General features: G+C 34.4%; 1 protein-coding gene across 1 annotated transcript in view; it reads left to right on the top strand.

Annotated features, from left to right (window-relative positions):
* Ninac (STKc_myosinIII_N_like and MYSc_Myo21 domain-containing protein ninaC) overlaps positions 1-26,389 on the top strand; it is a 1,002,000-nt gene that overhangs the window by 576,351 nt on the left and 399,260 nt on the right. Inside the window, 1 exon segment of the mRNA XM_074259010.1 lies at positions 11,899-12,098. Within this exon segment, the coding sequence (XP_074115111.1) occupies positions 11,899-12,098 (200 nt within the window).

Genomic DNA, 26,389 nt, shown 5'->3' on the forward strand with positions numbered 1-26,389 from the left:
ATTGATTCCCCACCACAATACACGATAAAAAGTGGAGGTAAATTACGCAGTAACGATTGCGTCAGAGAATTACGTCATCGAATTCGTTTTTAAAATGGTGTGGGTAAAATGTAGCTAAAAAAAATAGTGGTAAAGGGGTCGTGGATATGATCAAAATGGCGGCTACCAGAACAAAAAAGAGTAGACATTAAAATTTAGAAAGAGGCACCAAAATGGCGGGAATAAAAATTCAAAAAGGGGCGCCAAAATAGTGGGAATTAAAATTCAAAAAAGGAGGCGGGAAATGATGGGTATAAAAATTCAAAATAGTTGATAAAAAATACATTGACGGACGTTGACAATATATATATATATATATATATATATATATATATATATATATATATATATATATATATATAGTGTCACGTTATTTTAACGACCGGGGTCTATTTGAAATGAATGTCACTAGCGCCAACGTATTTTTGTTAATTAAAGCCGATATTTTGCGGCCAAATATCATAGAAAATATCATTTTAAGGATTAAAGAAAAATGTTTTGTGAATTGAGCGAGTATTGAGGTCGAGTCATTTAAGGGTTTTATTGAGTTATTTTGAGTTTTGTGTTTTGGGTTTTGAATTTTGAGTTTTGAGTTTTAAGTTCTGGATTTTTAGTTTTGGGTTTTGAGGTTGCAGAGGACGTGGGTAAGTCAGCGTTACTGTGGAGCGGGACTATAAGTCACCCGGTTTCGTTTGACGTTAGACACCAGTCTAACTCTTTGAGACTTTCAGGTAGAATGCTGAAGTCTGGTTGAGATGCCAGCGCTCTGACATAGAGGGACATGACGAAAGCATATGGGATCAGTTTACGTTTTCCGTTACGTTTTAGCTAGTTTTGATAATTTCTAGCGAATAAAAAATTATCCACTTCTGTTTAATATTACGTTTACGTTTTTAGTTTTTGAGTTTCGATCCCAGCCGTAGTCAGTTCCTGGAAAGCATCCACCAAAGAAATATCCGTACTCAGAACCTCAATTGTTAGATTAAAGATTGAAATATTTGGGAATGAATTGTTCATAGAGATTTTAGTTGTGAGTGAGTCACGATTATCAGTCGAGTTTTGGATTCCGTAGAGACCAGTCGTGTTTGAGAATTGCCGCTGGTCACTCCAGGTGATCGGACGTGCGTACTGTTTCAGTTCCAGGTTATGGTTTCAGTCTTTTGCATTTTATTTTTGGCTCCAGATAAAAATACAGACTCATAAAATTGCTTGAAAATAAAATAACAAGTTACTCAGCATCGACATTGTTTCTAAAAGGTATGAGATCGCTTTATTAATTGTAATTTAAGCGTTTATAATCGAGTTTTTGGTCATGAGATATTAGATAGCCAATTCTACAGAATACTTTTGTGTGTTAATAATTCAGAATACGTTGACAGATTTATTTGAGAATATTGTTCAAGTTGTTTAGATCAAATTATTTATTTGAGATTATTATTTTAAGATTTATTTATTTGATTTGTTTAATTTTATAAGAGTAAGAGTCTGTAACATGACTATAGCGTGACCTCTTGTTAGCTGTATCGTTCCGATAATTTTGTCGTGGTTATGTTCTATATGTGCCATATATAATAGCTAAATTTGTCATTAAAGACAAATTTTTGGGAACTGGGGGAAGTAAAGGATAAAGGGGGAAGGGGAGGACCTTTACTCAGTTAATCTACTCAGTTCTAGTTTGTTATTTAAGATAAAGTTTATGATTAAATAAATGAGAATTTTGTTGAGCAAAAATTTAAATGTTGCGAATAAAATCATTGCAATCATAGATTCACTCTCTACTCGAATCACACTCTCTCTCACAAACCAGCACACTGAGCAACCCCGAGCTATTCCTTTGTCTTTCCGGTTGTTGGTTATTTGGTCTATATTTTGTTGTTTTGTGTTTCCGGTTACGCTTACGTTTATTGGCTAGTTTGATAATTTCTAGCGATCAAAAATTATCTAATCTCGTTTAAGTTTTGGTTACGTGTACGTGTTACGTTACGTGTACGTTTATATTTGAGTTTTAGTTTGAGTTTGGCTAGTTTGATAATTCCTAGCGAATAAAAATTATCTGATTACGTTTCCACTGGTTTGGTAATTCCAGTGATTAAAAATTACCTGACGCCCTAATTTTATTGAGACCAGAAACCAAAAATCGGGAAGATACCGAAGTATAATTTAGAATTTTAGTAAGAAGTAAGTTCCCGTAAAACCCCAAGGAAACCCCGATTATAAATTGGCGATTCCCGCCAAGGTCTGGAAGCGGGGAACACTGTAGCGATCGAACACCTGGATCGACTTTAAAAATTCGGCGTTATAATATATATATATATATATATATATATATATATATATATATATATATATATATATATATATATATATATATATATATATATATATATTATAACGTTATTCTACCGACCGAGGTCTACTTAAAATGAACGTCACTAGCGCCAACGTATTTTTTGTTAATTTAAACCGATATTTTGAGGCCAAATATCATAGATAATATAATTTTAAGGATGAAAGAAAAATGTTTTATTAATTCAATGAGTATTGATGCCGAGTAACGAAGTTTATAGTTTTAGAGTGAATTTAGAGAATTAATGTTACAGTTAAGATTTTGGAATTTTCAAAAGTAGAGTCAGTTTTTAGAGTCAAGTTTTGAAAAGTATTAAGGACAACTTATTTAAGGTGTTATTGAGTTATTTGAAGTTTTGAGTTTTGGGTTTTGAATTTTGAGTTTTGAGTTTTAAGTTCTGGATTTTTAGTTTTGGGTTTTGAAGTTGCAGCGAACGTGGGTAAGTCAGCGTTAACGTGGAGCGGGACACTAAGTCATCCGGTTTGGCTTGACGATAGACACCAGTCTAATCTTTTGAGACTTCCAGGTGGAATGCTTAAGTCTGGTTGAGATTCCAGCGCTCCGACATAGAGAGACATGACGAAAGCATATGGGATCAGTTTAAGTTTTCGGTTACGTTTTAGCGAGTTTTGATAATTTCTAGCGAATAAAAATTATTCACTTTTGTTTAATGTTACGTTTACGTTTTGAGTTTTTGGATTACGATCCCAGCCGTAGTCAGTTCTTGGAGAGCATCCACCAAAAGAATATCCGTACTCAGTACCTCAATTGTTTGATTAAAGATTAGAATATTTGGGAATTACTTGATTATAGAGATTTAAGTTTGTGAGTGAGTCACGTTTAACAGTCGAGTTTTAGATTTCGGAGAAAACAGTCGTGTTTGAGAGTTGCTGCTGGTCACTTCAGGTGATTGGACGTGCGTACCGCTTCAGTTCCAGGTTAAGGTTTCGGTCTTTTGCTCTTTATTTTTGGCTCCACATAAAATACAGAGTTATAAAGTTGTTAAAAATGAAATTTTTAAGTTTTTTTTAAGTTGCGTTATTGTGTACTTGAATTTTTTTTAAGTGTCCTAGTAGATACATTTTTGGAATTTCATAAAAAGTGAAATATTTCGTAACTACGCACACTAAATACGTTCCAAAATTGTTTCTTTTAATTTTTAAATTTACAAAAAAATTTTTTTTAATTTTCGAAAATCATATACAACCATATCGATTACTTGGATTTTTTAATTTTTTATTTTATATCTTTTTGTAAGAAAATAATTTTTTTTTTCTTAATAGTCTTATGAACGTGGACTTGGTGCAATTTTTTTACAGTGAAACTGTTTTTGTTCGGATTATATTTTATGGAATAATCCTCTTCTTAGTCCCTTAGTCGAATAAACAAGTAGCGCCATCTTTAAAAAATTAAGACCGACATACTATGTATGTCAACAGACGCAGCCAAATCAGAGGTACTACCATGGCTACTTAACGTGTCACTTCCGAGCTTCCGAGCTTTGCATTCTGATCGGGGACCACTTGGGGCGATACAGGCGCGTCGAATCTCAGCATTCCATCAGCCTGGCCAACACTCTAGACTAAATAATACAAAAAAAAATAATCTCCATAATCGAAATATAGATTGGAAAAATTTCCCATGTCACATATATATATATATATATATATATATATATATATATATATATATATATATATATATATATATATATATATATATATATATATATATATATATACACTAGTCACAAAAATTAAGGGATATAAAAAAAATTCCAAATTTTTTGGTGATTTTCAGCGAGCTGTAACTCCGAGGAAAATGATCGCACAGAAAAAAAAAAAAGCAAATTGTAGCTCCAAGTGTCTAGTTTTTAGAAATGACCATGAAAATTTTTTGTCATCGTCAGGTCTGGAGAAATCCTAAGAAAACTACTGAAAAAAAATTTTTCGAAATTTTTTTTCGTCTTAAAAAAGGTCTACGGGCTTCAAAAAAATTTTTTCGATTGTTTCGTTTAGAAGCTCTTTTTGTAAATTTAATACCCTTTAATTTGACGTAATCAAAAAGCCTGTACGATAATTTGCCGCGGAGTTATCGTCAATCAAAGCAAAAAAGGTTTTTTTGACTTTGGAAATCAATAACTCTGGAAATAATGACCGTATAGGAAATCGAAGGAGGGTTTTGAAAACTACACAATATTCTCTATAAGAAAACATAAACCGCTTTTGAAGAAAAATTTTTTTTTGAATTGAAAACTCGGACTGAAAAAAGACAAAAATTCGCATAATTAAGTATATTTGGATAACTTGGTATAACTTTGGATAAAATGGATGAACGAAGGATATCGTTGGTAATTTTTAACTTCAAAGTGTCCCCTAAAATCCCTAAGAAATTCAAAGTGCTGCGATTTTTTGTTCATAGTGCCCAGAAGCTTCAAATTCTGTATTTTCGCAAAAATCACCATTATGAGCAATTTTGTGATTTTTATTCATTTTTCCATTGAAAAAATTTTTTTCAAAATTCTTTATTTTTCGATCAAAGAGATTGATTTTTCAAGAAATTTGAAAAAAAAAAAAAAAAATTTTCAATTTTTTTCGAAAATTTTTTTCGAAAATTTTTTTCGAAATTTTTTTTATCAAAAATTTTTTTTTTTAATTTTTTTTTATCGTCTTCAGAATGCTTCACTATTGTCAAAAAAAATTAACTCAATTTTTTCTGTCCGCTACAACTGCCTTAGTTTTAAATCTCATTTTAAAAATTCAATAAAAACAAATTGATATACCCCCCGCGGAGTTCGGCTTTTCCTCACACAAAACTTGAATTTTACGTTTTCTTTTTAGCCTAAATTCCTTACGTGAATTTTATGTAAGCTTTTCTTTGATAAGCACCTTTTGATATGCCTCGTCGACATTTAGCTGCCACAGATGTGGCTCGCATTGTTACCCTCCTTCAAGAGGGCTACAGTCAGGTGGAAGTAGCAGCTTCTATGGGAGTGAGCCAGTCCGTTATCAGTCGGGCCTATGCCCGATTTAACGCGACTCAAAGTTACGATCGTCGTCCGGGTCAAGGTAGACTACGAATCACTACCGAGCGTGATGATCGAGCTATCATTCGAGAAGCTCGTCGAAACCCTACTGCGCATGCCCACACGATCGCTCATCAATTTCGCAATCGTCGACAACGTCCTCCCCAACAACACATATCGGCATCGACGGTTCGAAATCGCTTTCGAGAGCAAGGACTACGCGCTAGACGCGCAAATCGCGTGCCTATGCTCACTCCACGACATCGCCGAGCCCGATTGGCCTATGCTCATGATCATCACCATTGGGGTCGTAGACAGTGGACCAGTGTATTATGGACTGACGAATCTCGATTTTGTCTTCATGGCAGCGATAGACGATCTCTCGTTTGGCGCCGTCGTGGAGAACGCGATCGGGATGGTTTTACGAGACCAGTTACAGCTTTCAATGGTGGATCAGTCATGGTGTGGGCAGGCGTGTCCTTCAATACCAGAACCCCGTTGGTCATCGTTCGTGGGACGTTGACTGCCGATAGGTACGTCGACGAAATTCTGGAGCCACACGTCCTGCCTATGCGCACACGCATGGGGGCAAGACGGTTCATTTTGATGCAGGATAATGCTCGTCCTCACACTGCAGTTCGTACGCGAATTTTTCTCCGCGCCAACAACGTAACAACGCTTAATCATCCAGCGATGAGTCCTGATTTGAACCCAATTGAGCATGTTTGGGACATGCTTGGGCGTCGATTGTGGCGAGACTATCCGCAACTGCACAATCTTCATCAGTTGACTCAAGCGGTGTTACGTTGTTGGCAAGGAATTTCGCAACGTGATATTCGACGATGCATCAACATGCAAGAGCGTTTACGAGCTGTGATTCGGAACAGAGGTGGCAATACACGGTACTGAGCAGTTATTGCCGTGCGTACAGAGGTCATTCGGCAGCTGCAAACAGACAAACACGCAGACAAAGACACACACACACACACACACACACACACACACACACACACACACACACACACACACACACACACATGTGTGTGTGTGTGTGTGTGAGAAGCGTAAATCCGACCGAGCAACCTCCACGTGGTACGCTTTGGGTAACGCTAATGCCGGCGGTAAAACAACAGTCGAAAAAAATTGAGAAATTTTCGAAAAAAATTTTCGAAAAAAATTGAAAATTTTTTTTTTTTTTTTTTTCAAATTTCTTGAAAAATCAATCTCTTTGATCGAAAAATAAAGAATTTTGAAAAAAATTTTTTTCAATGGAAAAATGAATAAAAATCACAAAATTGCTCATAATGGTGATTTTTGCGAAAATACAGAATTTGAAGCTTCTGGGCACTATGAACAAAAAATCGCAGCACTTTGAATTTCTTAGGGATTTTAGGGGACACTTTGAAGTTAAAAATTACCAACGATATCCTTCGTTCATCGATTTTATCCAAAGTTATACCAAGTTATCCAAATATCCTTAATTATGCGAATTTTTGTCTTTTTTCAGTCCGAGTTTTCAATTCAAAAAAATTTTTTCTTCAAAAGCGGTTTACGTTTTCTTATAGAGAATATTGTGTAGTTTTCAAAACCCTCCTTCGATTTCCTATACGGTCATTATTTCCAGAGTTATTGATTTCCAAAGTCAAAAAAACTTTTTGCTTTGATTGACGATAACTCCGCGGCAAATTATCGTACAGGCTTTTGATTACGTCAAATTAAAGGGTATTAAATTTACTAAAAGAGCTTCTGAACGAAACAATCGAAAAATTTTTTGAAGCCCGTAGACCTTTTTCAAGACGAAAAAAATTTCGAAAAATTTTTTTTCAGTAGTTTTCTTAGGATTTCTCCAGACCTGACGATGACAAAAATTTTCATGGTCATATCTAAAAACTAGACACTTGGAGCTACAATTTGCTTTTTTTTTTTTTCTGTGCGATCATTTTCCTCGGAGTTACAGCTCGCTGAAAATCACCAAAAAATTTGGAATTTTTTTTATATCCCTTAATTTTTGTGACTAGTGTATATAAACTTTTGAACCAAATGTATTTTCTAACTCAACTCTTCGAGTTAAGTCGGAATATAGCAAATTTTTCAAAAGGTTTGTTATGAGGACCATTGCGATAGTTAGATTTTTATGAAATCTACTAAAAAGGACGAGGGCATTTTTTATAAATACAAACATATAATGGTTCAGTTGAATGAGCTATCTTTAAGTGTTGGATAAAATTATTTTTGCTTTGAAAAGCTAAACTACAAAGATTACAATGCATTTTAAGACTGTTATTTAACAATCAATTTTTTGTCTTAAGGACAACGTGAATGAGTATAAAATTAATTTTATTGAGCTAAGAGAATTGAAAATTTTCAAAAATCGGGAAGTTATTGGTTTCAACCCGTTTTTCGAAAATCGAGTTCTCATCAGACCTTGACGTTTTGAGGTCTTTGAAAGCTTTGATGAATGTTTTCGCGATGATGTCCGTATGTCTGCCTGTGTGTGTGTGTGTGTGTGTGTGTGTGTGTGTGTGTGTGTGTGTGTGTGTGTGTGTGTGTGTGTTTATGGAACCCTTTTATAATTTTTGAACGGCTTGACCGATTGCATCGCGGTTGGTGCCATTCGAAAGGGCTTTGCCAAACTTAGAATTCCTAAAAAATTAAACCGATTTGGACTGATAGATTTCGAGAAAATGCAAAAAAAGTGAAAAAAAAAGTTGTTCTTTCTTCATTTTTTTTAAATATCTTCGAATTGGCTGAAATGATCGACTTTAAAAACTAATCAGCTCTTAACCTTGAAAACCTTTATCGATCGCTACCAAAAACGTTAAAATTTGTTGATGAGTTCGTGAGATATCGTTGTCGAAAAAAGTGTTTTTTTGTAATATCTTCGAAATTTTTCATCAGATCAAATTTTTTTTCTAAATTTTTTATAGAACTTAAAAAACTACATCGATCGTCACCGATCGCGTGAAAATCGGTTGATTTATTCGAAAGTTATTCCCGTTTGAAAATTCAAAAAATTGTGTTTTATTAAACTGCTATTAGAGATTTAAGCCCGAAGAGCTTAAAATGACCCAAAAATCATATTTTTGAGCTCGATGAGCTCAAAAACGTAATGTGTTATTTTGATCGCTTAATTACAAAATGAGCGGGAAGTTGCAGGGATGGCCTTTAGGGTCAATCGTCATCCTAATTTTTTTATTATAATAATCAAGTTTATTTCAGTTGAGTGACGCTTTAAAGGTAGATTATTTAGCTTATTAAGTATAGTCAGTATATTCGGGATTTTTTAATCAAATTCACTCTTAATTACGTAAACTCCCCATTGAATTGAGTAATATAAATGTTCTCCAGCTAGTGGGTACACCAAATTATATGGAATATAAATTTTCATTAATATATCCACAGTTTTTAGAAAGGTTGAAATCTCATATTTCATATCATTTACCTAGATAAAAATTTGGCTTATTCCAGTTATATCTTTTCCAATGATGACAATAAACGGTTGTAGAGGAACTTCAATTTTTTCTAGAGGCACTTTTGCATTTATCTATGATTCCCTTGAATTTTCCGTGAATCTAGATAAAGAATACAAAAGAACAAATTATTAAAAAAATTTTCAACTAATAACGATTAAAATGCAATGAAAGTATGAATTAAATAATGCATATTTACTTCAACGTAAACCGGTATACTTTTCGCTGCATCGTTGACGTTGGCTTTATAATAGTTTTGCTTAGTTTTCTGACTTCATAATGTATTAATCTTGCATTTAATAGACTTTGGACAAACAAAATGAAGGAATAAATGAATTTACTAATGTTTTTACAATTACTAGATAAATCTGAGTTATCATTGAATAATTTTTTATGCATAGAAGTCTGTTCAGAGAGTATTCTAGTCATTTAAGGTTGCAATATTGTCGTAAAACTGAATCCAATTCAAAAAAATAGTTTATCCTTGGTCTCTGGATATTTCTTATTAAAATCTATCTCTATTAACTCGTAACCATTCGATTCTTTTAAAATTGGCCACAACTTCGATATCTCAGTTATGTCTTGGAAACTCTTATTCACGTAATCAGCTTCACGTAACACATAAGATGGCTTCCAATGTTTCAACACTTCATCACTGCTGCGTTCATAAAGAAGGATTTTTTCACTGTCACTAGCAACATTTGAATGATCACTTTGAACCACTTGAATGTCATTATTTAATGTCATTTTTTTTTCTAAATTTTCTGCTCTTTTCAGAAATGTTCGCATATTTCTATGTTTATCAACGAATTCGCCTTTCGACACTTCAGATTTAACTTTTTTGAATTTTTTGATTTTATTAAAGACACCAAAAATATTTCTTTGCATTCGTTCAGAAAAACATTTATTGTTTCTTTTGTTATTTGCCTTCAATCGTTGTTATTCACTGGTAGTTTACGCTTTATTAACTCTAAAATTATTACGTCGTTCAAAATAGTTAAACAAGTTGAATCGAATTCTTGACTGTGATTATAAATTTGTAAAATTGTGGCACCATAGAGATGATTCTCAAAAAAAAAAAAATTTCAAACCGCTTGGAAAATAGTTACTTTGCAAATCAGAGTCTTTATTATTAGGCGTAGCACTTTCACAGTTTACAACCACTGAGTTTTGATAGAATATTGTTGGATCCACCAATGAATTGAAAGTAGAAATATCTTGCTCAACATCTTCAAGTGATGTGTTATTGGCTCGATCGTGTTGGCAGTTCTTGAAGTCGCCAACGAAATATCGAGGATGGATTCGTGGTACCCTGGTCTTCTAATGGTCGCGGTGCTCCCGATATTCAGCACTATGAGGTCGAGTCTAGCCGCGACGTCAGCGACCTCGTTTCCTCTGGTGTCAGAGAAAGCAGCGCCCCACTCAGCCAATTTAGCGTTAAAGTTGACGAAAAAAATCGAAAAAAACCTTTCTTTCAGAAGTTCTGTGTAATTTTCAGTATGACCAGTTTGAGCTCTAAAATTCTTTACAGTGAAAATTTTTTAGATTGTTATTAAATTTTTATCAAACTTTCGAATTCGATCAACTTTGGTTAATTTCCAGATACTCAGATATTGCATTTTTAACGTCAAATGTGTACTTATGGATTGTTTTTTTAACTAAATATTTTCCTTGTCTTGCTGTTTGAACATCCTTGGCGAGACACCACTTCATGTTGCTATTTTCAATTATTGATTTTTTTTCTTTTTACCTATTTTTTTTTTTTTTCTAATAAATTACTTGTTTTTGCTAACTTTCCGCTAAGAAAAATTGAAAATTTTTTAACATTCTGGAAAATTATTGGTTTTACTCAGTTTTACTCAGTTTTACGAAATTCGAAATTTCATCAGATCTCGATGTTTTAAGGTCACAGGAAGCTTCCCTAATTATTTCCGCGATGGTGTCTGTGCGGCTAAATGTGTGTGTGTGTGTGTGTGTAAATAATATAATTTGGATTGATTCGGACTGATAGATTTTGAAAAATTTCAAAAGACTGCAAGAAATTTTTTTTTAAAAGTGGTTTTTTAGGAATCACTTTCAAACAGGTGTATCGATCAACTCTAAAATCTAATTAGCTATTTTTCTTGAAAAACCACGTCAAACGCTGCCAATCCGGTCAAAGTCGGTTGATTCGTTCGAGAGATATCGTGAACGAAAGAAAATCGGAAAATGTGTTATTTCGGAATTACGCCGAAATTTTTGGTTCGATAAATTTAAACTGATATATTCTTTGTAAGACTTAAAAACTGCGTTGAATGCTGCAAACTGCGTGTAAACGGATTATTTATTCGATAGTTATTGCGGTTTATAAAGTCAAAAAATAGTGTTTTATCAAACTTCTATCAGACTTTTATGCTCGAAGAGTTCTAAAGTATAGAAAAGCTGTCTTTCTCAGCCCGGAGAGCTTAAAATAGTACATAAATTGTAGTTTTAACCTCGAAGAACTCAAAAATGTCATAAGTGGTATTTTAAGCACCCAGGTATGGAATTAGCAGGAAGTTACAGAGATGGCCTTCAGGGTCAACCGTTTTCCGAATTTTTCCTCTTTGCTGTACAACCATTTTCCTACAAGTTATAATCTATTGAAAATTCCCTAAAAATTTGGATTTTTTTCTTGCTCCCTTCATTTTTGTGAGAAGTATATTCTATAGTTAACAATCCGTATTATTTTCAATAAATTTTGAAATTGAGTTATTCATTTTAGGTCTTTTCGTCACGGTTTTCTTCGTCTTCAGCTTAGTAGTCGAATGAATAGCACTAGAATGGTAGAATATAATGAATTCTATTGTAACAACAAAATAGAATATATTAATTGATACTTTTTTTCTATCCAAGCTATTTCACGTCTCAAACTTGTTATTGTCTCAACAATACCTGTTATTTTTGAAAAGCCATTTTTCAAGGTTCTTAAAATTTCCCATCATCTTACGAAAAATATATTGCTTATACTAATATAATAATATTTCCATTAATTTCAGGGCTTAAATGACGTTGGAATTGGTGTTTCAAGAGCGCTGAATCTCATCCATGCATTCTGCCATGCTTCAACACCACTCAATGATAATTCCACACGATGTATTTATCAAATTCGTCTAACATTTGGGCCAACTGGAAAAGCATCTGGAGCTATTTTCTCTCTATATCAACTGGAAAAATGGTGTATTTCGTTGTCTGATGAGTAGGTTTTTTTTTTTTTTTTTTTTAATCATAGCGTAATACAGGATGGTCTAAAAGTTCTTTTACATCAGGAAAACTTCGATGAAGAAGTTGATCTGAGTATAAAATTTCTTTGTTATCTGTCGAGTCTTCGAGTAATTGACAATGATTGACCACTTTTATCGCTTAATTAGATGCAACGATTGAATATGAAAAAAAAAAAAGATTGAATAATACTGTCAATTTTATAACTGCAAGCAAAACGTTATGTTTCAATGTTTTCATAAATTTAAAGTATTTCTTACCACAAGACGAAACACTAAATCTACCTGGTATAATTAAAATGGAATCTTGTGTCTTTACTTGCTTATGTAAAATAGCAACTTAACATTAATCCCATTAAATATATATTGAATGCTGGAATAGGATATTGAAAGAATTTTGCAGCTACTTACTTCATGTTTTGACTGTATATTGTAAACTATGTACATCACATACAATAATCAAGTCTGATTATTGATTAATCGTATTAAGGGGTTATATCCACTTGCGAGGCAGAAAAAACGCGTTTTTTTGTGAATTTTTTCCAAAGAGGCATTTTATTTTATACATTAATGGAAAAAATGTATTTAAACAGAATTAAATGTACTTTAACAATCAGCGGTTTATTTGAAAAAATATTGGATCCCCTAGCTCCTGTAGATGATCTGCGGAGAGACCTCCAAAAAAAAGTGCTTGGCGGTGAACAAGATATCTCTGGTTCAAATTATCTGGAAACCAAAAACTAAAAATATTTAGTTTTGTAATAAATAAGTACAGGTAATGATCGAAGGTCTAGTCAAATTTTTGATTTTTGATAAAATGGCGGCCGTTCAAAAAAAACTTCAGTTTTTCATGAAAATTTTTCACTTCAAAGTGGCTTAAAAAATCGAAATTATTGTCCAAAACCTTATTCCTTCGATCATTATCTGAAAAATATATCTGAGTAAGTCGTGTGAAAATTTCAAACTGATCGGTTTAGCGGTTTTGGAGAAATTTTGTTCACCGACTCTGAAAACACGGTTTTGAGATAAACGCGTTTAAAGTTTCGGGAACGATTTACACTAAATTAAAAATTTTTTTTTTCAACTCACATCGTGTCATCTATTCCAGCACCATAAGAGGAACCCTCTGCTTCGTCGTTTGCCGCCAAAATGTTTAATTGTTGTTGTCTACGAGCCATTCTCCCCTCGCACGTTGACCCTTGCGCTCTTGCGTCCGAAATTGAGATGCGCTCTACGTCCTCTTTACTCACGTAGGAATGAGCATTGGGTCCAAGTGATAATCCCATAGCACTCATATAATAAAGAAGTGATGTTTTACCTTCATTAAAGACTCCGGCTGCAATGTTTGCAGCTATTTCCACAATTTTAGAGCCAGCTGGAATAATTTTTGGAGTTATTTTCCATATCAGCTGATTATAACTTTCATTATTGTTCTGGGTAAAACCACCAACGCATCATTCCAATAATTTTTTGTTACTTAGATCTTCGTAAATTGGAAAAATAGCTGTTGCAACATCAGGTGGTAAGGCCTCATAATCATGTTTATAGCTGGGCAAAGTTCCCAAGGCTCGCGCTTTCTGCCACGAACACCACGAGTTTTCTCCTATAGGACAATTATCATGCTGGTTTCTCTGCTAATTTTACGAGGCATTTTTTACTTTAATTAATTAAACTATACACACTGAGAAATACATAAACTGAGCACAAACACAACTTGTCCACGTGAAAGATCACTTCTAACTGATGAGTTCACATATTTTTAACCTAAAATTCCTCAACATAGGTTTCAGGTATAAACTAGATCTTTTGTATTATTATATTAGGGTCCCAAACACAATATAAGTCGAGAACAAAAGGATAGAAGCTACCAGAAACAGCTGCTACTCCGGTTCGTGCTCCGCCTACTTTCGAACGCTCGGAGACGTTCTTACTAATACGCTCATATCTCCGAAACTAATTGTCGGATCGATTTGAAATTTTCAGAGAATATTCTTGAATATATGTACATTCAAAAAATGGAAAAAAAATCGATTTTTTGAAAATCACAAGTGGATATAACCCCTTAACGAAACAGAATGATCGGATAATTCAAGGTTATAATACGCTTGATTTCACTGTTTGATTGTTTTATATTCATTGAGCGTTATGAAAAATACACTCTTTACATCGCATATGATATTCCATAATGACAAACGTAGATGACACCCTCGCAAATTCTGAATTCACAGTGAAATTACTCTCACCGTGAGTTCACTGTGTGTTCACAGTAATTTCATAGTGAATTCCCAGTTATTCTCTGCCATTTTGTCATTATGGTTAAGTAGTAATTTCACTGAAAATCTGTCGTAGATTAACGGTCGATTCATCAAAGTCTTATGGTGGTCTCACCATCTATCTATAATAGGTTTATAGTAATCTGACAATGGTAACACTTCATAATGAATTAAAAGTCAATTCATAGTAATTGTACTATGATTTCGTTATAATTTCACTGTGAATCTATGATAAATTTGTAATCTAATGACTAATGTGAGACCGTAAGTTCGAAATAATTTTACAGTAAACGTAAACCGTAATTTATCAGTGACAAATCTGCACGTATAATTACCGAAATTCAAATTTCAAAACTGATCATGAAAAAAAATCAATATCAAGGTAATCCAACACTGACAAAAATATTGATTTGACTGAAAAGAGAAAAATCTTTAAAAAAAGAATCATTGTGAAGCAAATAACTTGTTTATAATTTTTATGCACATTCATTTTGGATCTGCGGCAATTCTGAATGCACTTTTGGCGGTGATACCGATCACATCAAGTTTGATCACGTTACAACATTTAGCTACATGTGAGCATTTAAAATGAATTTGCTTAAAGGTTCAGATTTTCTTTGTTTTCTAGAAAATTAATACATCATTCAGAAGGTTGAATTTAGATGAAATTGGTTTTAGTTATGGCCCAACCAAAACCACCAAAAAGTACAGCTCTAAGTGAGGGTAGAAAATAATCCTTCTTTTCGAACTGAACACTTTAAGTACACTACTGGAAAAAATTAAGGGATCAAAAAAAAATACCAAATTTTTCGGTAGTTTTCAACAGGCCGTAACATTGAGAGAAATGGTCGTACAGGAAATAAAAAAAAAGGAAATTGTAGCTCCAAGTGTCTAGTTTTTGGATTAGAACTTCAAAATTTTGTAGCCTCCGCGGTTTCTGAGTAATCGTAGAAAAACCAGCAACAAAAAAATTCTCAAAATTTTTTTAGTTTTTTTTTTGGTCTACGGGCGTGGAAAAAATTTTTTAGCTTAACCACCATAAGGATCGGATACTTTGTTCATTTAGCTTTAATTTCTTTTTTTAAACACCCAGATACGTCCACTCCTCGCTGAGATATCGGTCTTCAAATGGAAAAGGATCTTTTTGTCTTTGATTATCGATATCTCAGCAACCAATGATCGCACAGAAAGTTAAAGGTAGGTTTCAAGAACTTGAATGAATTCCCCTTAACGACTGTCCACTGTTTTTTCGAAAAAAAATTTTTTCTTTCCGTCACATGAATTTGAAAATGCAACAAAAAAGGGCTTTTAGTGGTTTTTTGGAAAATCAAGCGCTGGATCGAAAATATTGAGGAAACCACTAATGTTAAGTGTGCCTTTTACAGTTCAATATGTCCACAAAAACCCTACAAAGAATCAAATTAATCCAGCCAGCCGTTTTTTTGTTTCACTTGATCGAATTTTTGAAAAAATTAAAGGATCACGTTTTTTGCTCTGAAAAGCTCATAATTTTTAAAAATGAGAAAAAAAAATGGTTTTTTCGAGCTTTTTCCACATTTTCGTTCCAAAAAGTGCTTAAATTTTCAAAAAAAAAAAAAATTTTTTAAAAAATTTTTTTTGAAATTTTTTCTCTTGAAAAGTTTAAGAAAACAATTACCGCCGGCATGAGCGTTATCCAAAGCGTACCACGTGGAGGTCGCGCGGTCGGATTTACGCTTCTTTGTGTGTGTGTGTGCATGTGTGTGCATATGTGTGTGTGTGTGTGTGTGTGTGTGTGTGTGTGTGTGTGTGTGTGTGTGTGTGTGTGTGTGTGTGTGTGTGTGTGTGTGTGTGTGTGTGTGTGTGTGAGGTATTTCAGGAGAATGGAGACCCGGTGGCTCGTCAGTTCCACCGTATTTAATGACTCCAAACTCATTCTCTGAAGGTTTTTGTTGGTTCAATACCGGGTATTACCACCCCTGTTTTCAATAACGGCTCTAAAACGTTGAGCCATGTTTATGCAGACGGTAATTTGAGGCTGCGGAATGGTATTCCAAATGTGCTGAAGCGCGCGCTCCAAAGCAGCTAAGTTCTGCAAATTTGGATACTCTCTGCGCAACCGACGGCCCATTATGTCCCAAACGTGCTCTATGGGGATGAGATCTGGACTCATTGCTGGGTGTCGCAACAATGTGATGTCATGCCGCTCAAAGAAGCGCCGGGTAATGTTGGCTGTGTGTGGACGTGCATTATCTTGCATCAATATGAACGACCTCAGATGTTGTCGTCTGCGCAGAACAATGGGCCTTAAAATTTGGTCGATATAACGTTTCGCAAAATGTTTCGCACTTGATGCCGTCGTCGCTGTTGCTGTTGTTGTTGCTGTTGTCTGCGATTGGGGACGTTTCGAGCGACAATATTCGCATTGACGAAAGGTTGTCGTCGAACTTCTCTAACAATTGTTCGATCATCGCGGGCATTAGTGACTCGATGGCGACTTTGTCCGGGGCGACGATGATATTGATTCGTCTCTTGGTATCTGGTATAAGCTCGAGATACGACAGATTGACTTACACCCATCCGGATAGCAACTGCATGTTGAGTGTAACCTTCGTCGATAAGTGTCACTAACCGAGCGACTTCCACCTCCGATAAATGTCGTCTAAGCATGATTAAGAATCAAAAGTCAGAAATTTTCAATTTTGACCAAAAAATTAAAAACAATTTTTTTTAACGCAGAGGGATTAGTTTTGAAAAAAACTGTTGAATGAAGCGATTTGCTAAGGATTCACAAAAAGAAAAGAAAAAAAAAACTCCGAAAAGCGTATGAAAAAAATCGAAATTAGATTGGGGGTATTTACTTTTTTTATTAATTTAATTAAAAGGAGATCAGTAGAATCAAGGAATGCAGCGGTGGAAAGGTGATAAAAATCATTGGGCGATGGTTTTTTGAGTTTCGTTAACTTGTTAAAAAAATTTTTCCAAAAAAATTTTTTTTTAAATTTTTTTCGAAAAAAATTTTTTTTTGAAAATTTTTTTTTTTGAATTTTTTTTTTTGAAAATTTAAGCACTTTTGGAACGAAAATGTGGAAAAAGCTCGAAAAAACCATTTTTTTCTCATTTTTAAAAATTATGAGCTTTTCAGAGCAAAAAACGTGATCCTTTAATTTTTCAAAAATTCGATCAAGTGAAACAAAAAAACGGCTGGCTGGATTAATTTGATTCTTTGTAGGGTTTTTGTGGACATATTGAACTGTAAAAGGCACACTGAACATTAGTGGTTTCCTCAATATTTTCGATCCAGCGCTTGATTTTCCAAAAACCACTAAAAGCCCTTTTTGTTGCATTTTCAAATTCATGTGACGGAAAGAAAAAATTTTTTTCGAAAAAACAGTGGACAGTCGTTAAGGGAATTCATTCAAGTTCTTGAAACCTACCTTTAACTTTCTGTGCGATCATTGGTTGCTGAGATATCGATAATCAAAGACAAAAAGATCCTTTTCCATTTGAAGACCGATATCTCAGCGAGGAGTGGACGTATCAGGGTGTTTAAAAAAGAAATTAAAGCTAAATGAACAAAGTATCCGATCCTTATGGTGGTTAAGCTAAAAAAATTTTTCCACGCCCGTAGACCAAAAAAAAAAACAAAAAAAATTTTGAGAATTTTTTTGTTGCTGGTTTTTCTACGATTACTCAGAAACCGCGGAGGCTACAAAATTTTGAAGTTCTAATCCAAAAACTAGACACTTGGAGCTACAATTTCCTTTTTTTTTATTTCCTGTACGACCATTTCTCTCAAAGTTACGGCCGGTTGAAAACTACCGAAAAATTTGGAATTTTTTTTTGATCCCTTAATTTTTTCCAGTAGTGTATAACTTTCTTACTAGGAAAGATTTTTTCGATCATGCGCCCTCCGCATGAGATTTTCAAAACTAACTTCTTCGATATTAGATATAGCTCGATGAGATCACATTTATCTACATTGAGAGAAAAAATAACTTATGAATAATTAAGGCATTCTTTATAGAAGAAATGGAATTGATAACTAGTTTTAACAATTCTTAACTTCCCGCTAAGAAAATCGAAGATTTTTAAGAATCGGGAAGTTATTGTCCTCACCCCATTATGCCGAAATCGAGTTTTCAATAGATCTCGAAGTTTTGAGGTCTCAGGAATCATCCCTGACTACTCCCGCGATGCTGTCTGTATGTGTGTGTGTGTGTGTGTATGTGTGTGTGTGTGTGTGTGTGTGTGTTTTACAGAGGAGATGAAATACATTTACGTATACCAGGACGAGATGTTTCTCCTGGTTATGTCGGACTCGAAAGTCAATGGTATTGACAACAATACCGACTAAACATACTCCTCTCTTCTTTCCCTATAGATGTTACAGGGAAGACTGGATCGAAACCGCGTTAGCATTACTTCAATCCAGTCCGTGCTGCGTCTTGCGACGCCTACTCCTAATTACTAGTTACTGATCTCTTTCCGAGGTCTTCGTTTTTAGAAGGCGCTGCGCGTAGGCTGCAACAGCTGACCAGTTATCCTCATTTTCGAGCATATAGGTTACTAAGCTCTCCGGGGAAAGCGTGGTGCCTATGATTTCTTCTGTGCTGCTTCTGTAGTCCTTCCACCGTACACACTCAAAGAAAGTATGATCGGCGTCGTCGATTTGGCCCGGGCAGTATTTGCACATCGGCGTGTTCCGTAGCCCCATCTTGTAGAGGTAAGCGTTAAACTGGCCGTGGCCTGTCAAGAACTGGGTCAGGTAGAAATCCGTTTCCCCGTGTTGTCGAGAGAGCCAGATGGTTATGTCCGGAATCAGGCGCGCCGTTCATCTGCCCGTCTTCCCTGACGTCCATCGGTCTTGCCACTACTGTAGCGTTTCCTTTTTTATTTTCGTTCTTGTCTCCTTGGAGTTGTCACCGTTTCTTTTAGCGTCATGAAGTTTTACCCTCTCGAATGCAAGTAAATCGATAGGTGCGGCTCCTTCTATGACCAATACAGCCGCTTCAGAAACCGTGCGGTAGGCACAGGCTACTCTGAGAGCACCCCACCGCTGCACCGCTGCCATTTTACGTCGGAATGTCTTCTGCTTCAGGATGTGAGCCCATATCTCCGCTCCATAAAGCAGTACAGAGTGGACTATCTCAAGCAGGACTCGTCGTTTTCGGGTCCGTAGTCCTATGGAGTTGGTTAAGATCCTTGATAGGTTGGATACGGTCTTGCTGGCTTTCTTGCATACATTATCTAGGTGTTCGCGGTAGGATAGTTTCTCGTCTATCATTACCCCTAGATAGCGCAGAGCCCGTGTTGACGTTAATGTTGCATCTTCCATGTCTACTGTAGATGGTTTTGGAAAACATTTTTGATGAGTCAGGACCACCATCTCTGTTTTTTGTTGAGCGAGTTTTAGATGGTGTTTCTCAAACCAAGCTTCGATAGCATCAGTGGTGTCTCGAACTAGCAGTTCTGTCTACTACAATCGAAGTCGCGACGTCATCCGCGACGCCCGTGACTTCCACCTGCTTCGGCAGCGGAATTCGCAGGAGCTCGTCGTAGTCAGCGTTCCATAGGTCGGCCCCCCTAATTGAGCCTTGGGGCACTCCAGCCGTTACGTCATGCTCTCGATAGCCCTCTGTTGTTTCTACTATCAGCTTTCTCTCATCAAGGTAATCGTCGATCATTTCCAGATTTTTTGGCTCCACGTCAAATTTGTGTTCCAGGGCATCTAAAATATCCCCAAAATTCGCGCTGTTGAAGGCGTTTTTAACGTCGAATGTTAGAAGACAGACCTTGCGAGCTATGAGACTACCAGACCATGCTCCTCTTGCTATCTCCGTTACCTTCTGAATTGCATCGATTGTTGATCGTCTTTTCTGGAAACCATGTTGGTTAAAGGAAAAACCTCCCGCATGATCGATGTCATTGCGTAGCCTCCCTTCAATGGGCTTCTCGAGCAGCTTTCCGGCAATGTCCAGCATGCAGAGTGGTCTAAACGACGAAAGTGTTATAGGGGCTCCCTATCCTTGTCCAAAAGGACAAATCTCTGCCGCTTCCAGATCTTAGGGAACGTGCCGGTTATCAGACAGGCATTGTAGGCGCTTAAGAGTATATCTGGGTACTCCAGAGCTACAATCTTGATGACAGATGCCGGTATGCCGTCAGAACCAAGTGCTTTTCCTGTCTTGATAGTCTTCGCCGCGTGCTGCAGTTCCTTGGGGGTAAAGGGTGTTGTTTTACCATTTTTCGCATAATGTCTCATCTCCCGGATAGGTGTCTGGGAAACAGCTCCGCCACGATGCTGTTCATCAAGGCAGGACATTTTGGCGCTTCTGTCAAAGCCTTTCTAACTCGTTTAGTAACAATTTGGTAGGCCTTACCCCAGAAGTCATTGTTGAGGGCGTTGCAGATCTCTTTACACAATATCGCTTTACTCGCTTTAATAGCTTTATTCAATAGTCTACTGCCCCTACTACGTAACGTTTCTTGAAGTAATTGCCAAACGCTATTTTTTTTTAAATTCAAAAAAATTCAAGGAATCCAACAGTGTAATTTGCACGCAAAATTTCGCTGCCGATTTTTAGTTATTTAAAAAAAACTATTATAAACAATGGTTTAGCTGACTTCAATCGATACATACAGAAGTACTTTTTCCGTGGAGTTGTTTAAATGTCCATAATTAAAAAACTCAATATTTTCTGAACCTATTGATTATAAATTTTTCATAAAAATATGCAATTTTAATAACAAAATAATAATATTAAAATAAAAAATACTTGCCTAACAGCTGAGCTTGTTACCGACACAGTCTGCGCAGCTCCTGAGTGGGGAGAAGTTGCGCGCGCCGCTGGCTCTGTTTGAATTATCACGGTGTACGCCAAATACAATTTTCTGCTGATTTTTTTTATAAAATCATTAAAATTATTAAGATTTTCACAAATTATTATCTAAATAATAGAAAATGTTACGGCAGTAAAAAAACGAAATGTTTTTTCTTTAAAAAAATATTATTTACTGTTGTAAAAAATCTTTTAAAACTAACCGATGATTTTTATACGGAAATTTATAATTATTTTTACAAACTAACTTATAACTACTTTTGGTTAGGAAAATAATGTTTTTAACATAAAATAATTGAAAATTTTCATTTATTAATGGAACCAATATCAAATTGAATTGATTGAGATAATTCAAAAACTTTAATTTGGGAATTAGGTAAGTATACTTAAGAAAATATATTTAATACATTTTTATTTTATGATAATACCAGCAAATAATTATTATAAAATTGATAAAGTATAAGATAATTAAAATACATCGTTCTATCAGTGTAATTTGACCACCAATATTACAATCCAATTTAATCTTCTTTTTCGTTGAGTTCTTAAGCAGCTTCGTTGTCCTCCATTTGTCTCTCTCGGGTTGTTTCTTCTCATCGTCAGAATCAGGATTAATGGTAGCTCGAATTTGCGGGCAATTGGTACAATTTTCGCCAACGCAAATTCGGCACACTGAAGAACATTGCATTCCCGCTTTTCTGCAAGTACATTGTGTTGAATTGCAAGCGGTCTTACATGCACAGAAAATTTCTTTTAAGAGAGGTTCTGGGGCAGCTGGTTTAGTCATACTGATAGATTGTAGCCGCGGCCGTTCTAAAGCAATAATAGCATGAGAAGTCCTGGGTCACCCGCTCGAGTACGGAAGCCTGGTTGGCTCACCGTCAACATTCGAGAAAGTGGCGCTCCTCTCGCCCACAAGTTAACTAGTGCACATGTCCACTAGTGCACTTGTGGACTCGTGGAGGCGACGCGATGATTAGAAATGCCCCTTTTTTTCATGCCGCCATTTTTGTCATGCGCACATTAAAAAATAACGTAGTAAATATTGTGATAACTTGCTCATTTACATAACCGACAAAAAATTAAATTAACAATAATATTGTGGTATATGCAGAAAGTAAATAAATATTGATATTTAATTAACCATAATCTGTAAAGTTTGAAGTGTTTGAAGTATAATTAACGTGCAAAAATTAATTATAACTATGTTAGAACAGCTAATAAGACAATACTTCAATGAAAATTATAAAATTTCTGAAATTCGTGATCTATTAATCACAAAAAATAGCATTACAATCTCAATCAGTACAATCAAGCGAATATTATCTTCGTTGGGATTAAAAAGAAAATATGTTCCCGAATCAAATATGTGTGAAATTATTACTGCAATTATAGAAGAAATTTATTCATGTGGTTACAACCTAGGATACAGGAGTTTGTGGAAAAAACTGAAATTAGAATATAATCTTCAAGTAAAAAGGAATACAGTGTATGAATTGTTGAAGATAATCGATCCAGATGGATTAGCAAATCGTTTCGGTAACAAGCTGCGACGACGGCAATATGTAAGTCCGGGACCGAACTTTATATGGCACTTGGATGGCTATGACAAATTAAAACAATTCGGTTTTGCAATTCATGGTTGTATTGATGGGTTTTCGCGAACAGTTTTATGGCTAGAAGTTGCTACAACAAATAATGATCCAGCAGTAACAGCTCATTATTTTCTAAAAACAGTAAAGCGCCTCAAATTTCTGCCGACCATTATTAGATCTGATAAAGGTTCAGAAAATGGAATAATTGGAGAGCTTCAAATCTGTTTAAGAAAACGACACAGGGATAAGCTTGCTGGGAATAACAGTTTTATTCAAGGAAAGAGTGTAAAAAATCAAAGGATTGAATCTTATTGGGGGCGGATGCGTCAACATACTGTTGATTTTTATATACAATTTTTCAAGTGTATGCAAGAAAAAGGATTATTTGATGGCAGCAACTTACATATCAAATGCTTGCAGTTCTGTTTCGGTCCATTAATAAAGCATAACTTGGATAATAACAGAAAACTATGGAATCAACACCGTATTAGAAGACAGGCAGTACGAAATCATTTAGCCGGACGACCAAATGTATTGTTTCATCTACCTCATCGATACGGTAGCAGAGATTACAAGAAGAAGGTCAATGTTAATGTTGTTGAAAAACTTATGAAGAATTTTACACAGATACCTAAGTTATTTGAACCATACATGAAGGAACTTTCGGAGCTTTTAATGCCTGATGTAAAAATTCCAGTAAACCCCGAAGAAGCATTGGATTTATACAAGAACATTTTACGAGAGTGTGCAGCATTTAAAAGTCAAAATTAAAGTTTGGTACGATCAAAATAATTTGGCTTTGTTTTTAAAAGTTTTTCCAATAACAATTACAGTGTTAGAAACTTTAATAACATTGAAAATTGTAAATATCAAATTTGTTCTTATATTTTATACATCTGATTATATAACTTCTTGTACTATTTTTTTTTTATATTGTCAATGTTTTCATGATGTCAATAAATTATCTACGTAATACTCACTCTGTTCATATTATACTAAGTATTTTAAATATTTCAACCTTCATTAATCTACGTTAAATTTTAATTAACTTAAAATAGTTAAACAATCAGGATTAAACATAAATCGTATTTAGTACACCTAATACTTATCCTTATAAAGTTACAGTGAAAACATCATTTTTGACTTCTTCATAAATTTTGTAAGAAGTTTCAAAATTACATCCACAGTAAGTACTTATTTTGTAGTTATCCATAAAGTTTTTGTGGAGCTTTCTGGTACATGGTATAATAAAAACACAAAATATAACATTAATTCTATTGAACAATAATATTTTGTAATTTATTGCAAGTTAGTATATTTTTTAGTTAAACAATTTTTTTTTAAAACATACAATCTCATTGATAATAATAATATAAATCAAAAGTACAAACAAACCTTTTCAATAATTTTCAAATATTTTATTACCGATTTTTCAAACACTTATTTACTTTTTTTAATCGACTTTATAAAAATAAGAAAACTAATCCAACTTAAATATTATTTACTTTTACTATATTCAGTCACAGATATATTGCAATCATTTTTAATATTTGTCTTATACGCAATAATTATTATTTACTTATAATTATCCAATAAATATTTAATAAATATTACTTTATAATATTTTTTAGCTTTTGCAATATTTGAACAGATTATATTAACATTTTTCTTAATTTAATCTAATTTTAATCAAATAATCTGTCATGGTATTTCAGGGCTAATTATAATCTAGCAACAGTCAGAGTTTTTTCAGAGATTACATTATCATAGCTATATAAAATACAAAAAAAAATAACAATAAACTTTACTCATAACAAAGATACTTTTCTTAAAGGTATTGTCGCCAAATTTTTCTAGTTCAGCATATAAAAATTAAATTTATTTCTCAATCAACTTACAAACTAATTAAAGCTTCATATTTACAGTTGAAGTTTTTATTATGTGAATTTTCTTTCCTTTACTATTTAGTATTATCCGGCGATTCTTTGTAAAGGCGTCTAAACAATTGCAGCAACATCAATGCATTGGGCCTTTCTGACGGTTCATGTTCGAAACATTGACTTAATTGGTCACGTATAAGAGGTACATTGTTTAAAGCCTTCGGTTTCTTTAACTTTAAAACTGTGCTCTTTAAGTTAGGAATAGTAAAGTTTGGCAAAACTTCCCATATTTTTTCTTCAGAAAACAGCTCCACTATACAGCAAGCCATAGACCATACGTCCGAATAAGTGGTTCCTGGTTCATTACGTATTAATATTTCCGGTGGCATGTACACTGGTGTACCGTGGAAGTTTTGACCAATAGTTGTGTTTAAACTTGATGGAAGATCACCTATTTTACTTAATCCTAAATCACAAAGTTTCACTAATAATTCCTGATTTATTAGGATATTATCAGGCTTTATATCCTCGTGTAAAATATTCGGATTTAATCCATGCATGTAGGCCACTGCTTTACAAATTTGATGGGAAATAAAGTAATTCCTGTTTTTCCTAATAGGATAATCAAGGATTGTACTGATGATTGAGATGTATTTTGTTAGAGTTACACTCTTAAAGTATTCCATAACTATGTAAGTACGTAAATCGGTGAAACATACACTCATAATTGAGATTATATTGGGATGACGGACTAAGTCCATAGTTTTTATTTCCCGAATTAGATATTTTATATTATCATTTGCGTTTAAGCATTTAACTGCGACTTCCGAACCATTCCAAAAAGCTAGCTTTACGCATCCGAATGCACCTTGTCCCAATGTAGTTCCCGTAAACTCTAAGTCGTGCTCTTCAATTGTTGGTACTGAAAAATTTTCTTCACCTTCACATGTTGATAGTTGCAGAAGGGGCCTTTCAACTTCCGTGGGTTTCGATGGTTCTTTATTCGGTACATTTACAGCTGAGTGTTTGCTTTTCAAAGATATTACCGAAGACCCTTTCTGATTAACCGAAAAATGAATTTTTGACCGACATCCTCTCTTTGATGATGAAATGGTGGACTTCATCTGTACTCTTGAAGTAGGAACTTGTTGGGGTTTTACATTGTTGTTTTTATCTTTCTTTGCTTCACTTGTGCTCAATAAAAATAATCGTAGTTGGAAGTTTTTCAGTTTAAGTTTTTTGTTAATAAATTCCCAAAATTTGCACTTCTTCCCATTTAAATTGGTAAAATCTTCGAATTCTTCTTCATTATTAGTGGCTAGTTTAATGCATGAATTTTTTAATGTGTTCTCATTAAATTCATTTGTCATAGCTGAAATTGACATTTCCTTTATTTCTTCGAAAGTATACTCTTTACTATTATCCACCTCAATTTTTTTTATTCCACCCAGAGGTTCTTTCATTTGTACGTAACGGTTATCTTGCGGATTTACTTTGTGTCTCCATCCTACGTATATGCTTTTTTTTACTTTTTTAGCCGGTATCTGTTAAAAACTTTTTGGTTAGATAATTTAAATATTCATGTTGATATGATACATACTAATAATAAGTGACAAGCAATTGTATACAAGATACTTATGGACTTGATGCAAACTAGCTTACAACTAAATTAAACAGAATTATAACTTACTTCGTATTCT

Source organism: Cotesia typhae, unplaced genomic scaffold, assembly GCF_013202065.1.
Source record: "Cotesia typhae breed Kobodo isofemale line unplaced genomic scaffold, CoteBio_Ctyphae contig_17, whole genome shotgun sequence".
NCBI lineage: Eukaryota > Metazoa > Arthropoda > Insecta > Hymenoptera > Braconidae > Cotesia > Cotesia typhae.